Source organism: Ornithorhynchus anatinus, chromosome 4 (genome assembly GCF_004115215.2).
Source record: "Ornithorhynchus anatinus isolate Pmale09 chromosome 4, mOrnAna1.pri.v4, whole genome shotgun sequence".
NCBI classification, from domain to species: Eukaryota; Metazoa; Chordata; class Mammalia; order Monotremata; family Ornithorhynchidae; genus Ornithorhynchus; species Ornithorhynchus anatinus.
In genome coordinates, this window is record NC_041731.1 from 120,358,939 (window position 1) to 120,374,713 (window position 15,775).

A 15,775-nucleotide genomic window follows, 5' to 3' on the forward strand; every position below is an offset into this window, starting at 1 on the left:
AGTTTCTAGTTTTTTTTGGCCTTGAAAACATTATACTAAACTCACTTCTGTCCTAGCGCCTGTTTTCACAACAGCTTTTCTCTAGACCACTGTTTGGGAATTAGGGAACATTCTTCTGACAGTGCCAGCCTGTATCCTAACAGGCCGGGACACAGAGTTGAAAGAAATGGTTTGTGTGTTTGTTCATGGCATTGGATTCAATGAGTACTACAGTGTCCGTTTCTCTGATGCAGAGTTTTGCAAGAATGCAGCCCTCTTGTTACAGAATAACTGAGTAAGCTATGTTGCTTGTACCTTGCAGATCTTGCAGATCTTTTTTTAAATTTGGTCATCTTAGTGATGACCAGTCCTGCAATCGATTGTATTTATTCAGTGCTTTCTTTGTGCACTGAGAGAGTACAGTAGAGTCAGTAGACATGATTGATCCCTGTGCTCAACAGCCTTGGTCTAGCAGGAGAGACAGACATTTAAATGTATTCCAACTTGGGGAGACAGTAAGATATAAAGTTTTATTTAAGTGGCACGGGGGTGGAGGGTGTAGAATACAAGTGCTTAGATTTTGCAGGAGTCCCAAAGTGACAGTTTGGGGAAATGTCAGTTCCCTCTATGCTGTTAGCTCATCACGGGCAGGAAATGTGTATGTTTATTGTTATAGTGTACTCTCCCAAGCGCTAAGTTTGGTGCTGTGCACACAGTAAGCACTCAATAAATACGAATGAATGAATGAGTGAGATGAGTAATTTATCAGGGGAGGCCTGCTGGAAGAAATGTGATTCGAGAAGGGACTTGATGTTGGGGAGAACAGTAGTGTCGTGAAATAAGATGGAATTCCAGGCAGAAGGGAGGGTGTGAAGTTTCAAGAGGAAAGATAGAGAATTTTTCTTTCAGACATGTTTTTTTAATGGTATCCGTTAAGCACTTACTATGTGCCAGGCACTTTTCTAAGCGCTAGGGTGGATGGAAGGTAATCAGGTTGGCCAGAGTCCAAGACCCACATGGGGCTCACATTCTTAATCCCGATTTTACATATGAGGTAGCTGAGGCCCAGAGACGTGATGTGACTTGCCCAAGGTCACACAGCAGACAAGTGGCAGAGCTGGGACTAGAAACCATGTTGAGTTTTAGGTGCCAGTGGGTCATCCAAGGGGGAAAGAGTGAGTGCTCAGTAAATGCCACTGATTGACTGATTGATTGATTAACCCTGCTGTCTGTTTTACTGTCCACTACCCTAAAAGACAGACCCACACCACCAGTACATGCTCCGTTGGGGAATTTTGGGGTGGCTCTCCTGTGTGGTTCGCCCCTCCTGAATTACGGCTGAACAGTCTGTTCCTGTGTGAGTTCTTCTGAACCTCCAGAAGGCTGAAGCTAGCTCCGACTGCCTCATGCATTTGGAAAACTGGCAGGGCTCTGCCTGTGTAATGTCTGGCCAGGTGGAGAGCCTAGATTATATTTGGCTTCCTATCCCGGGGTCTGGAACCTCATCCCCTATTTTTAATACGGAAAATTGAGTTTCCTTTTCTGCCATGTGCTGTGTACTGCTGTTTCACAAGTGCAACAAGAAAGCTCTATTCAGTAGTGCTTGGTGGAACTCGGCGCAGGCCTTGCCTGGCAGCTCCGAAGCTAAATTCAGTTGGCTTTGGGTGCTTTTGGACAGTTTCCCACCCTTTCCTCCTACTGCCTCTCTCCCGCAGCAGAGGGAGGGGAAGAGTGCAAACTGGAGATTTACATGTTTTACTTTTCTTCTAATTTCCTGGAGACAAAGCCAAGCCGAGGCAAGATAGTAGCATTTACTCTGCCCTTACCTTTCTCCTACGCATGACATGGTGCCGGAGCCTAGTTATTTGGCCTTGTTGTGACCTAAACGGATGTATAAAGAGCCTCTTCTCATTTGAAATGTTGGCCCTGCTCTGCAGGAAGCTTCCTTCAAAATTTAGGGTTCTGACAGACCAGGAACCTGGCCTTTTTTTCAGTGCCTGCTCACTGAGCACAGGTTGGGAAGCAGTGTGCCCTAATGGAAAGAAGCACGGCCCTGGGAGTCAGAGGACCTGGGTTCTAATCCTGACTCCGCCAAAGCAGCGTGGCTCAGTGGAAAGAGCATGGGCTTTGGAGTCAGGGCTCATGAGTTCGAATCCCAGCTCTGCCACTTGTCGGCTGTGTGACTGTGAGCAAGTCACTTAACTTCTCTGTGCCTCAGTTCCCTCAGCTGTAAAATGGGGATTAAGACTGTGAGCCCCATGTGGGACAACCTGATTCCCCTATGTCTACCCCAGTGCTTAGAACAGTGCTCAGCACATAGTAAGCGCTTAACAAATACCAACATTATTATTATTACCTCTCTGCTGTGTGACCGTTGACAAGTCACTTCACTTCTCTGTGTCTGTTACCACAACTGTTAAATGGGGATTAAAACTGAGAGCCCTATGCGGGATAGGGACTGTGTCCAACCCAATTAAAAGAAGGCCTGGTACATAGTAAGCACTTAACACATACCTTTTTTTTTTTTTTTAAAGTCCTGGGGCCACAGAAATTTAGACAACTCGTAACTGCCATTCCCCTATTCCCTTGGATCTGTCCCTTTTAAGCCTCTGACATTCACTGTAGTACTAGAGAAGCAGCGTAGCTCAGTGGAAAGAGCACAAGCTTGGGAGTCAGAGGTCATGGGTTCGAATCCCAGCTCTGTCACTTGGCAGCTGTGTGACTGGGCAAGTCACTTCACTTCTCTGCACCTCAGTTGCCTCATCTGCAAAATGAGGATGAAGACTGTGGGCCTCATGTGGGACAACCTGATTACCCTGTGTCTCCCCCAGCGCTTAGAACGATGCTCTGCCCATAGTAAGCGCTTAACAAATACCAACATTATTATTATTATTATGCAGAGATTTGTAATTTGTTTCAATATCTGTCTCCCCGTCTAGACTGTGAGCTCCTTGTGGGTGGGGAAAATGTCTGCTGACTCTATTGTTTTGTACTCTACCAAGTGCTTAGTACAGTGATCTGCCCACAGTAAGTACTCAGTAAATAATATTTGCCTAAGCGGTGCTCTGTACACTACATGGGAATATAAATTGTCAAACGAGTTGTGCAGCATCAGCAACACAGAGATCAACATCAACCACATTTATTTACTATCTCCCCTCCCACCCCCCTTAGAGTATAAACTTCTTTTGGGCAGAGGACTTGTCACTTCTGATTTGTTTTTCCCAAGCACTTAGTAAAGTGCACTGTACTCAGTGGGAGCTCAGTAAACTTTATTACTATTACTATACTACTACACTGACCATTTGCGGTGACCGCTAGTGTTAGAAATAGAGGTCTTAGAACAAAAACTGCAGGAAATTGCTGGGAGAAGCTATACGAGACAGGAATCATCGCATTTTAATATGAATGAATCTGCAGTATAAATTATTTTTGCCTCACCAACTCTGTCCTACTCTCCCAAACCCCTAGTACTGTGCTCTGCACAAAGTAAGTGCTCAGTGGAGCCGACTGATTGATCAGCTGGGAGAGGAGATGGCCTGGGATCAATAGTATTATTATTTGATGGAAAATTGTTTCTGTAGACAGCATTCAAGTGGGTTGTATAGCTGAATTTTTTAGAAATTTCGGAGCATGGAATTTAGGAGCAGAACATTTTTGGAATTTTTCTGATATTCTGACATTTTCTTGGCATTCTCTTGGCCCTGAGCCTGATGAAAACAAAGTCCTATTTTTATGCACTTTTTTGTAGTATCAAGGCTGCTGTGTAAGAAATACCATCATTATGAATTACCTTTGCAGTAGTTGTTGTGAAATACATTTGCTTTTATGGACACAGACTGATAACAAGGTATTGGAAACCAGCCTCAAAATAATCAAAGATTGCTTTTATTTCTATAGCATAAGGCAAAATAAAAATTGGTTCAAGGCTACTAGGTGCCAATCCTGTTGACAGGATTTGATATGTGATCTTTGGAGTTGTTAAAGGAGGATATGACTCCTATTGTCTATTTATTTGTGACACATCTCAGAAGTAGTTGCTGAGACTTGAAGTGTGTGAGTGCCTTAACATAGTCGTTCAATTCCGTTTGGGAACATAAGAGATTGAATACTATTAAAAGTAGTACAGTGATCATTTGTTTTGTCTGCTGCTTTGCTCTCAAGTAAATACAAATAAATGGGGCAATGTATTCCTTTTTGCAGTTGGCAAGAATATCAGAGAATATTAATAGCTTTCTTTTCTTTCCATTCAGCTTTCGAAAACCAACTTCTCCAACAACAGTGATTTTCGGGCTCTTCTTCAGTCTCTGTATGCCACCTTCAAGGAATTCAAAATGCATGAGCAGATTGAAAATGAATACATTATTGGCTTGCTTCAGCAACGCAGCAGGACAGTGTACAACGTGCACTCTGACAACAAACTCTCCGAGATGCTCAGTCTCTTTGAGAAGGGGTTGAAGAATGTCAAGGTAAGCCAAAAAGAGAACCGATTAAAATACTGTATAGTCTCTATTTAAGGCAATGACAGGATGTGCTAAGATTTCATTGCAGTTTGCATCACCTTTTTTCTAGACTTGTGTGCCAAAGGACTGGAGAAATGAAAGATAGGTTTAGAAATTTAGATTTCTTGGATTCCTAATACTGTTCCTGAAAACAAAAATTTGAGTAAACTGGTGCTTAGTAACGGGAAGCAGCGTGGCCTAAAGGCAAGAGCACGGGCTTGGGAGTCAGAGGTCGTGGGTTCTAATCCCGACTCCACCACTTTCTGCTGTGTGGCCTTTGGCGAGTCCCTTCACTTCTCTGTGCCTCAGTTCCCTCATCGGTAAAATGGGGATTAAGAGTGTGATCCTCATGTGGGACAGGGACCGTGTCCAACCTGATTACCTTGTATCTACCCCAGTGCTTAGAACAGTGCTTGGCACATAATGAGTGCTTAGCAAATCCCATAATAATAATAATAATAATCTGCTGTTATAATTTTGGGGAACTAATTTGAAAAGTCCTTAATTTTATATTATGAGCCTTTTGAGGTCCCGGGACTCTCAGTGGAAAGAGCCTAGGCTTCGGAGTCAGAGGTCATGGGTTTGACTCCTGGCTCTGCCACTTGTCAGCTGTGTGACTGTGGGCAAGTCACTTAACTTCTCTGTGCCTCAGTTACCTCATCTGTAAAATGGGGATTAACTGTGAGCCTCACGTGGGACGACCTGATTACCCTGTATCTCCCCCAGTGCTTAGAACAGTGCTTTGTACATAGTAAGCGCTTAACAAATAGGGGAAGCAGCTTGGCTCAGTGGAAAGAGCCTGGGCTTTGGAGTCAGAGGTCATGGGTTTGACTCCCGGCTCTGCCACTTGTCAGCTGTGTGACTGTGGGCAAGTCACTTAACTTCTCTGTGCCTCAGTTACCTCATCTGTAAAATGGAGATTAACTGTGAACCTCACGTGGGACGGCCTGATTACCCTGTATCTACCCCAGCGCTTAGAACAGTGCTCTGCACATAGTAAGCGCTTAACAGATACCAACATTATTAATTCCTACTTGTGCATTCTTTTCCAATACACAGGACGGTGCTCTGCACACAGTAGATGTTTTAGTTTTTTGTTTTGTAGGTGGGGGGATACTTGTTAATTGATCACTATGTTCCAGGCACTGTACTAAGCACTGGGGTACAATCAAGCTAATCAGGTTGGACCCAATCCATATCCCAAATGGAATTCACAGTCTGAGTCCCCATTTTACAGCTGAGATAACCAAGCCATAGAGAAGTAAGGTGACTTGCCCAAGGTCACAAGTAGCCAAGTGGCAGAGTGGGGATTAGAACCCGGATCCTTCTGACTCCCACACCCGTTCTGTGTCCACTAGGCCACAATCTTTCTCGTACTTACACTCTTTCTCGTACTTCATCAGTTCTTAATACATAATAAATGCTTAATGAATACTGTTTCTACCACCACCTTACTGAAAACTTCCCATTTTATTAGTTGCAAAACAGCTAATTGGGCTACACATTTAATATAGTTAATTTATTTAACTCATTTAAAAATAGCACGATTCAAACAGTAAAATAATGACATGGGGTTCTATAAAATAGCCAACATACAGTTTTGAATTTAAGATATTTTAAGGTACAGTGAATAGCACTTTCAGCATGTCTAAATTATTCAATTGCAGCTTCACAACACTAGCTTTCTAATAATAATTGTGGTAATAAGGGCTTACTGGGTGCTAAGCACTGGGGTGGATACAAGATAATTATATTGGAGGCAGTCCCGGGCTTGTGGTCTGAGAGGGAGAACGGATATTTTATCCCTCATTTTTCAGATGAGAAAATGTAGGCCCAGAGAGGTCGTGGCTTGCCTAAGGTCACACATCTCGCATTGATTACCATATCAGCCTCCTTTCTGACCTCCCAGCCTCCTGTGTGTCCCCACTCCAGTCAATACTTCACTCCGCTTCCTGGATTATTTTTCTACAGAAGCGTTCAGCCATGTTTCCCCGCTCCTTAGGAACCTCTGGTCATTTCCCATCCACCTCCACGTCAAACAGAAACTCCTTACCGTCGGCTTTAAAGCAGTCAGTCACCTCGCCCCCTCCTACCTCACCTCACTACTCACCTGCTACAACCCAGCCCTCACATTTCGCTCCTCTGTTGCCTACTTTCTCACTGTACCCCGATCTCATCTCATCGGTCCTGCCCTTTTCCTGCCTCTGTCCTGAAACGCCCTCCCTCTTCATATCCGACAGACGTGCCTGTCTCCCCTCTTCAAAGCCTTATTGAAGGCATATCGCTTCCAAGAGGCCTTCCCTGACTAAGCCCTTCTTTCGTCTTCTCCCACTCTCTTCTGTGTTTCCCTGACTTGCGCCTTTTATTCATCCCCCCCTCCCAGCCACACAGCACATATGTACATATTTTTAATTTCATTTATATTAATGTCTGTCTCCCCAGTGCTTAGTACAATGTTCTGCACACAGTAAGTGCTTAATAAATACGATTTAGTGACACCCCCCCCTTGCACCTTGCATAGTGTAGTGCTTGGCGCGTAGTGTTTAAGAATCACCATTATCATCCTTCATAATTATTGAGTCTTTTCAAGTACAAGGAAATACAGAAGGAGAGTAGGCCAGAAAATATAACTGGTTCAGGGATTTCAGCACTATTTGGAGCATTATGTATTTTCTCGAGGAAATGAGCTTTCATGTATAAATGTTTATCCAGGCAAAAATATTGGATCAAAATCATTTATCTTCACTACCTCATGACCCTAATCTCTTTCTGTGTCTACATTTTCGTTTTTCTTCCTGCCTTCAGGACTTCTCTACTTGGATATCAAGCCGATATCTCAGGCTCAACGGTCCCAAACCGCAGTCCTCATCGATTCTCCTTGACTTTCCCATCACCGTTAGCAAACCTGCGACCATACCTATCTCACAAGCCTGTAGCCTTGGTGTTATCCTTTATTCCTTTCTCCTTTAGCCTGCCTTTTCAGTCAGTCACCAAATTCTGCTGGTTTTATCTTCCCAACTCCAGAATTTACTCCTTTCCTCTCCTTCGAGACTTCCACCGTGCTCGTCCAAGTACTTGTCAGACCCTCTCTCGACTACTGCAGCAGCCTTCTTGCTGACCTCCCTGTCTCTAGCTTCTACCCTCTCCAGTCCCTACTTTAATATCCTGCCCAGCTCATTTTTCTGTAACAACATTGTGTGCATGTTTCTCAGCTCTAAAACCTTTCAGTGATAGCCTTTCCTTCTCTTTAAACAGAAATCCCTGACCATCAATTACAGTACTCTGCACATAATAAGGACTCAGTAAATTCCATTCATTTGTTCATTCAATCGTATTTATTGAGCGCTTACTGTGTGCAGAGCACTGTACAAAGCTCTTGGAATGTACCGTTCGGCAACAGATAGAGATAATCCCTGCCCAACAATGGGCTCACAGTCTAAATGGGGGAGACAGACAACAGAACAATTCCACTGCATGATTAATTAATCACAGGGAAAAATATGCATGGATTATAATAATATACCGTCCGCAGCTCCCAAGGGACGCATAATGTAAGAATAAGTTGGGAAGGACTGGTTATGAGCCCATAAAGAAAGATGAAATGATAGAAATACAAAAATAAAAGGTAAGGCCGATAATAAAACCACAAAGAACAGTTGGGTACTGTGGCTAGAGGAGCAGAGCTCAGGCTTCTTGAACAACGAGTCCCGAAATTACAGCCGCAGTCTCAGAACTGCCACAGCCATCCCAGCGTTGTAAAATTTGGGGAAATCACCGTACCATTACTGGTGGCCTTTCCGTTCCCCTGCTGCTGGGCGGGGTGGGAGGGAAGGACCAGGATGGCAAGGAGGATAGTGACAGGATTTACCCAGCAGGGTAACTTGACCATCCAGTCGTGTGGAAGGTTGAGGACGCCTGCTGTTGCTGCTGTCTGTCTACCAACTCTGTTGTATTGTACTCTCCCAAGCACTTAGTACAGTACTCTGCACATAATTAGCGCTCAATAAATAGGATTGTTGGATTATGTCCTATATTGCAGGTTGGCTGCAAGGCCCCAGGATGCCCTGAGGGAGGGTGCCGGGGTCTGCTCTTGTTTTCTTTGCTAATAACCTGTTCGATTGAATTTAAATAACAGGTCTGAAATGGAGTTGCAAAGAGTTGGGCAGTGATCTGTATCACAAGCCAGGCTGTTGCTATATCAGCAAGTTAGGTTTAATAATAATTATAATTATGATGGTATTTGTTGAGCGCTTACTATGTGCCAATCAGCGCTGGGGGAGATACAAGGTAATCAGGTTGTCCCATGCGGGGCTCACAGTCTCAATCCCCATTTTACAGATGAGGCAACTGAGGGAGAGAGAAGTTAAGTGACTTACCCAGTCACACAGCTGACCAGTGATGGAACCTGGATTAGAACCCATGACCTCTGACTCCCAAGCCTGTGCTCTCTCCATTGATCTGTGCTGCTTCTAATGCATTTGTGCTTTCTTTTACTCACTCAGAATTTGTATTTCTAGCCAATGTCAAGACAGGGTCTGGGAACAGATTACCAAAATTCAGCCTCCCTAAAATAAGTGACTTGATCAAAGTAAATGTGTGATTTATTTTAATAAGGTTGTGGACTACTTTCCTGTCAAAATACTCAAATACTGTCATGTTACAAAAAAAAAAGAACAATCAAAAACTCAAGTTGTTTTTTTTTCGTCTTCATTCTCACCCGCCACGAGGACTACCAAATAGTCATTCACATGTAGAAGGAAATTAAAGCTCAGAGCCAGTTAATGTTTGGGCTCTGTGGTTTACAAAGTTATGAGTGGAAATCTGTGAGAACTTGTAGAACTAGATTAACCATCCTGTTTTGTGATTTAGGAAGTTAGCATGTGGGGACAGCTTGAGAATTTTGAGGCAATCACTTGTATTAATTGAGCATTTTCTGTGTGTAGAACATGGGACTAAGTGCTTGGGACAGTGTAGTGTAACAGTTGGCAGACACATTCCCTGCCAACAGTGAGTTTACAGTCTAGAGTGGGAGAGAATTTTAGAAGGAATGTGAGTTCCACCCACATCTATTCCTCATTTCTAGTCCACACCTATTTCCTCATCTATGTGTAGTGACTACTTAGATGTAAATCTTCACTTTTTCTATTAATCTGTGGTAATGAAACTATTTGAGATTTTCCCAATCCTTCAACAGAAAAACTAACCTGTAGTGGAAATTTCAAACTGAATATTCAATGTTATAAATCTCTAAATCTTAAGAATGGGCTGATTCTTCACAGCACCTGCTACAGTACTGTGCATATAGTTTACATTCAGATGTTGACTGAAGGTGACACTACTGCTGACAGTTGGATTACAGAGCCGTATGAAGCAAGATTACATTGCAACTGTGGAGATTTGTTCAGCGTACATTTTGTATTTAAAATGTATAACCGGTATGCTAGGTGTCCTTCAGTTTCATGTTTGCACATTCCATTGATGAATGCACAAAAGCCAGCAGTTACAGAGGAGCTGTGAATGTGGGAACAGAGCAGGGAAGACTGGCAAGGGGTGGCTGGGATTGGGTGTCATTTCACCCATTGTCACTGGAGGGGAGAACAAAAGGGGAAAAATTCCCCTTGTGGACAAGACAAGAGAAAATTGTGAGAAATCACACCACTTGCGTTGTCTCACCAAGATTCTTGATAGATTTGGGATGTGAAGAGATAGGCAAGTATACATTTTTTTTTTTTACTTGCCTTATTTCTCTCTAATTTATTCTTGATGCATTTTTCATATTGAAAACTTACAGAAATGAATTGGGAAGACTCTTAAATGACATATCTAAGGTGTCCACCTGTGCGCCCCCGCCCCCCCCACTTTTCCAGAGAAAGCTAAAATATAATGAAGAAAGAGAATGACCAGAAAATAATAATAATAATTACAATTCTGGTATTTGTTAAGCACTTACTGTGTGCCAGGCACTGTACTAAGCATTGGGGTGGATGGGCCAGACACAATCCCTTATCCCACATGGGGCTCACAGTCTCCCCATTTTACAGATGAGCTAACCAAGGCACAGAGAAGTTAAGTGACTTGCCCAAGGTCACACAGCAGACAAGTGGAGGATCTGGGATTAGAACCCATGACCTTCTGACTCCCACGCCCGAGCTGCTTCTGCCTCAGATTCTGGCCCACCCACCTCCCAAAGTTTGTTTGATATAGGTACAGTAGGAGGTCCATTCTGGCCCAGAATGTTCCCAGAAAGATTTGCACAGCCAAGTCCTTCCTAACGCAAGGGACCTGAGGGAATTATATTGATTCCACTACTGTCCTGAGGCTGTGCCTGTCCAGCTGTTGGACATAGAGCAACAGAATAAAATCAATCCTGTCATATCAGATGCTTTCACTTTGCATCTTAGTTAGAACCTGGTTAGGGACTTGGGAACGATCCCTTGAATACGGCATAGGGCAGTATCAGAAGAAACGGTTAAACATGTGGGCTTCCTCCTGGCATCAGGCAGTGAGTACTGCCGCATAAGGTTTCCTTAAAAGTTTTGCAGTAGTACAACCCTCACATTATAGGAAAACTGGGTTAAGTATGCTTTCTCTTCATTGCATGATTTCTTCTTGTATCTCAAAAGAAAAACACATAAATGTATCTCTGTATCCATTTGCAGTGTTTACTCTAAGAAAAACAAGCGCAGGCTGTTCCAGTATATACTTAACCAACTCGTCTCTCCATCATCCTTCCTATTTTGTCATTCTGTTGTTACCAGAATATGAAATGATAAAACGGGCTCACACACAGCAGAAGCAAGTTTGAAATGGGGTTACAATTTTTTTGGACCCTTCAAAATTTACATCTTGAAGAGAATCTTGAGCAGATTTGGTGCACATTTGGATTCTTCTATTAGTTTGTACTGCTTCGTAGTCTAGCGTACATTGCAATTCTCGAACGAAGGAAGGGGGACGTTAAGGTGATCTAGTTCTTCCCACTGTGAAATATGCGGACGCCACTTTTCCATGTTTTATAAATTGTGGAAAGAGTTCATGTGCCATTTAAAAAGCTGTTTTTGAGGGTTGGATGAAAACCCAATAAAACCGTATAAAAGTGTCTGGACTTGAATAGCCTAGTTTTGAAGTTTAAATACTTTTATTCATCTTTTATCCCCAGAATGAATATGAGCAGTTAAATTATGCTAAGCAACTGAAAGAGAGGTTGGAAGCTTTCACCAGAGATTTCCTTCCTCACATGAAAGAGGAAGAAGAGGTGAGTAGAATTTCACTTTTTTCCCTTTTGAACTTCCCATGTATTTTTCTCCTATGTACTTGAGTCCTCACCCATAAGCACCTCATCCCCTCCACAGCACTCGTGTACAAATCTTTATATTTAGTTGCGTTATTGTGATGTCTTTCTCCCCCCTAGGTTGTGGCTCCTTGATATTGTGGGTCATGGGTACTTTGTTGTAACAGTGCTTGACACCAAATAAATGCCTAACAAATGCCATCATTATTATTATTATTACTTTTCCAAATGCTTAGTGTAGTGCTCTGCACAGAATAAATGCTCAATAAATATTATTGATTGATAGTGATGCTAACGATTGTAGATCAGTAAATGCTAATGAGTCTAACATCAGTCTTGGAAAGGAGCACTTCCTCACCCTCAATGGGTGCTTAAAAATGGGGTCCATGTAGCTTCCGTGACCCTACTTTGCATATGGGTCTGTGGAGAAACTGCCACTTTTTTTTTTTTTAACCAGGAGCAAGAGAGACACAAATAGCTCTTCATCCCAGATAGCTGCTGTTTTTCAGCCAAGAATAGCAATGGACTGAAGCACTGCTTGGATTTGAAAGCTGCTCTGTCAGTTTCCTCACTGAGTTTCCAAACCAATGCCCTATTTCACAGTAAGGGGCTCTGAGGTTTAAAAAGACCCCAATTCAAGCCGAAATATCTCTGGCCCTGCAAGCGTTTGCCGTTCAGAGTTTCTTTCTTCCTGCATGTAGCAAAAAATTATAGTACTACTGCCGTGGTTTTGAAAGAAATAGGGATTAGTTTTTGACCATGGACTTTAGGCTGCCTTACCTGGCCCACTGGGACCACTTTTATTCTTTCTGCAACACCCTACAACCTCCTTGCTATGAAGGATTTTTATTAGGCTTCTTGGGGAATTTGATATTTTCCATGCAATCAGACAATCAGTGATACTCTTTGAAAATCTACTGACTGCAAAGCCCTGTACTAAATACTTGGAAAGTTCAACAGAAGCAGGATACACGTTTCCTTCCATCAAGTAGCCTACAGTCTAATGGGAGACAGACACAAATTATGAATTGTTAAGGGTGGCAGTTGGATTGACACAACTAAGGCAGTGGAAGACTTTTTGGAGTAGGTGAACTTTGAGGAGAGCTTTGAAGTTGGGGAGAGCTGTGATCTGGCAGATTTGAGGTGGGAGCATGAGCTTAAGGTAAATGAAGAGTGTGAGAGTAGAGAAAAGCTGGTGAAGAGAGTCATTCATTCATTCAGTTGTCTTTTTTGAGCGCTTACTATGTGCAGAGCACTGTACTAAGTGCTTGGAATGTACAGTTTGGCAACAGATAGTCACTGTGCTATAGGGCACTCAGTGCTGAAAGAGAAGCAGTGAGGCCTAGTGGATAGAGCACTGACCTGGGAGTCAGAAGAAAGTGGGATCTAATGCAGACTCTGCCACCTGTCTTTGGTAAATCACTTTACTTCTCTGCCTCAACTCAGCAGTAAAATGGAGATTCAGACTGTGAGCCTCATGTGGGACATGGAATGGCTAACCTGATTAGCTGGCATCTACCCCAGCGCTTAGTACAGTGCCTGGCACATAGTAAGTGCTTAACAAATTCCAGGACAAAAAAAGGAAAAAAGACCCAGTGATGTTTCCCCTGGGAGGTGAAGGGTATCCAGGTCTGCTCCTGCAACAGCAAAGGAGCAAGTTTTGAGTGGATGATAATGATGGTAATCCTCATAATAATAATAACAATAATTGTGGTATTTATTAAGTGCTTCCTTCATGTGAAGCACTTTACTCTAGGGTAGATGGAAGATAAACAGGTCCCCCGTAGGGCTCACGGTCTAAGGAGGAGGGAGCAGAGTTATAGAATCCCCATTTTATAGATGTGGAAACTGAGGCACAGAAAAGTTAAGTAACTTGCCCAAGGTCACACAAAGCTCTGGAGTCAGGACCCCTCCTTCCTTGTCTTTGGAGATCATGGGGCTGGGGATGGGCAAGGTGGCTTAAAGCTACAGATCCTTCTGGGATTCATTCAGAGGCTTAAGTATGCACTTTGGAAGCAGTGTACAGTTCCCTGACTGGATCACAGAAATCTGGGTATTTTTAGACTCATATTGATCCCATTCTCTCTGATGGGAGTCTCGGGGGACGTATTGTGGGGAGCAAGATCCCCTCTGACTAGATTAGACCCCTGGACAACCACTTTGATGCCCCAGTGGTAGTTACACCTCTGCCCTCCTGGAAACTTCTTGTAGGGCTGGGACTGCGTTTTCTAACTCTTTTATACTCTCCAAAGCATTTAGCAAACCGCTCTGCACATAGAAGCCGTTCAGTAAATGCTATCATTGAAATGAGAAGTGGTTTCTTGCTCCTTCCCCAGGAGGGATTCATTTTGAACAAATTTTATTCTTGGTTTAAATGAGAGTAATTTATCATCTAAACTTGAGCTTCATAGTGCCCATTTTAGACCTTAAACACTATTACCCAAAGAATCAATTAAGTTGGAAATGTTGCTGTGGACATATAACTCTCAACTGAATTTTTCAAAGACGTGCATCTGGGTTAGTTGGCTGATCCCTTTGCCTAGCCCCAAATAACGATTTGTAGTAAAAATATGAATCAAAATGACACACCAAATGAAAAGCCTTAATTTTAGAATTCTCGGACTGGAAAGCTTTTGAGTCATATTTAAACCTTTCCATAGAAGTGCCATTACCCTGTCTGTAAAGGCAGTCAGTGACATGTGAGTGCAGTCTGTGAGCAGAGCACCCGCTGTATTAAGTGGTAGGGAAAGGACAACAGAGTACTTTCTCCCTTCATGATCTCCGTCCTCAAGGAGTTTACAATTTAGCCAGGGAAACTGGCACTAAAATGAATCTCAGGTAGGGAGAAGCAACAGAATTTAAAGAAGCCTTTCACCACCTCTCTTGGGACCCATTTAGGGGTGTCTCATATGTACTTTACAGACATTTTTCCTTTCGCCCTTTTGGCCAATCCCTAAGGCTGAAGGGAATCGTCTAGACCATAAGCTCACTGTGGGCAGGGAACATGCCTACCAAATTTACTATTATATTGTACTCTCCCAAGCACTCGTGCTCTGTGAATATAGTCAATTGATTTGAAGCTTACAAATCATTTTCATTGCCTTTTATTCTTTCTCTAGAAATCCTAAAATTCTGGAGGCAAAATTTTCTTTGAATCCATTGTGAACAGTGGGAGCAGTTAAAGCATACAGTTTGGTAAACTTGTCCTTGGAGGGACTCGGAGGGGAGGGATGTGGAATCTGTCAGATTCTGGAGTGCTTGATCTGAGGGATGGCCTGGCCTTCCCAGCGTTCCATCAGTCAGGAAGGCAGCCTGCGGCTTTTCTAGACTGTAAGCTTGTCCTCTAGACTGTAAGCTCCTTGTAGGCGGGGAATGTATGTGTTATCTTGTTGTGTTGTATTCTTCCAAGCGGTTAGTACAGTGCCCTGCACATAGTAAGCACTCAGTAAATATTATTAATTGATCCTGTATAGCAGGCAGGAGTGAGAAGGTGGAAGTCCCTTTTTATACTGTAAATTCCTTGGTGGGCAAGGAATGTGTCTACCAATTCTGTTATTTTGAATAATCCCAATCGCCTCATACACTGCTCTGCACACACCTGTCTGCTGTGTGACCTTCAGCAAGTCTCTTGGTTACCTCAGTTACCTCGTCCGTAAAATGGAGGTGAAGATTCTGAGCCCCGTGTGGGACACGGACTATGTCCAATCTGATTAGCTTGTCCCTACCCCAGCGCTTGGTAGAGGGCCTGACCCACAGTAAGCGCTTTACAAATACCAAACCCACACACAAGAAAAGTGCCCAATAAATATCACTTTTTGATTGAAGCTGGTGAGACATACAGTGATCTCCCCCAGCCTCTCTAATTGGTGATGGTACGGCAGGATCTTGGACCTCCATTGATCTTCTAAGATGTTGGGAGCTTTCTATTGATGCACCTTTTGATGGCTGAGCATTGCTTTTGAAGAGGTTTTGATTCATTCTGTGATTATAATTATCACATTTTTCC

The 15,775-nt window shown here is 43.1% G+C and overlaps 1 protein-coding gene across 1 annotated transcript in view; it reads left to right on the forward strand.

Annotated features, from left to right (window-relative positions):
- The window catches only part of FBXL5 (F-box and leucine rich repeat protein 5), a 55,903-nt gene that overhangs the window by 13,093 nt on the left and 27,035 nt on the right, over positions 1 to 15,775 (forward strand). The window contains exons 2-3 of the mRNA XM_029062186.2: positions 4,233 to 4,448; positions 11,638 to 11,733. Coding sequence (XP_028918019.1) covers positions 4,233 to 4,448; positions 11,638 to 11,733 — 312 coding nt within the window. The remainder of the gene's footprint in view (positions 1 to 4,232; positions 4,449 to 11,637; positions 11,734 to 15,775) is intronic.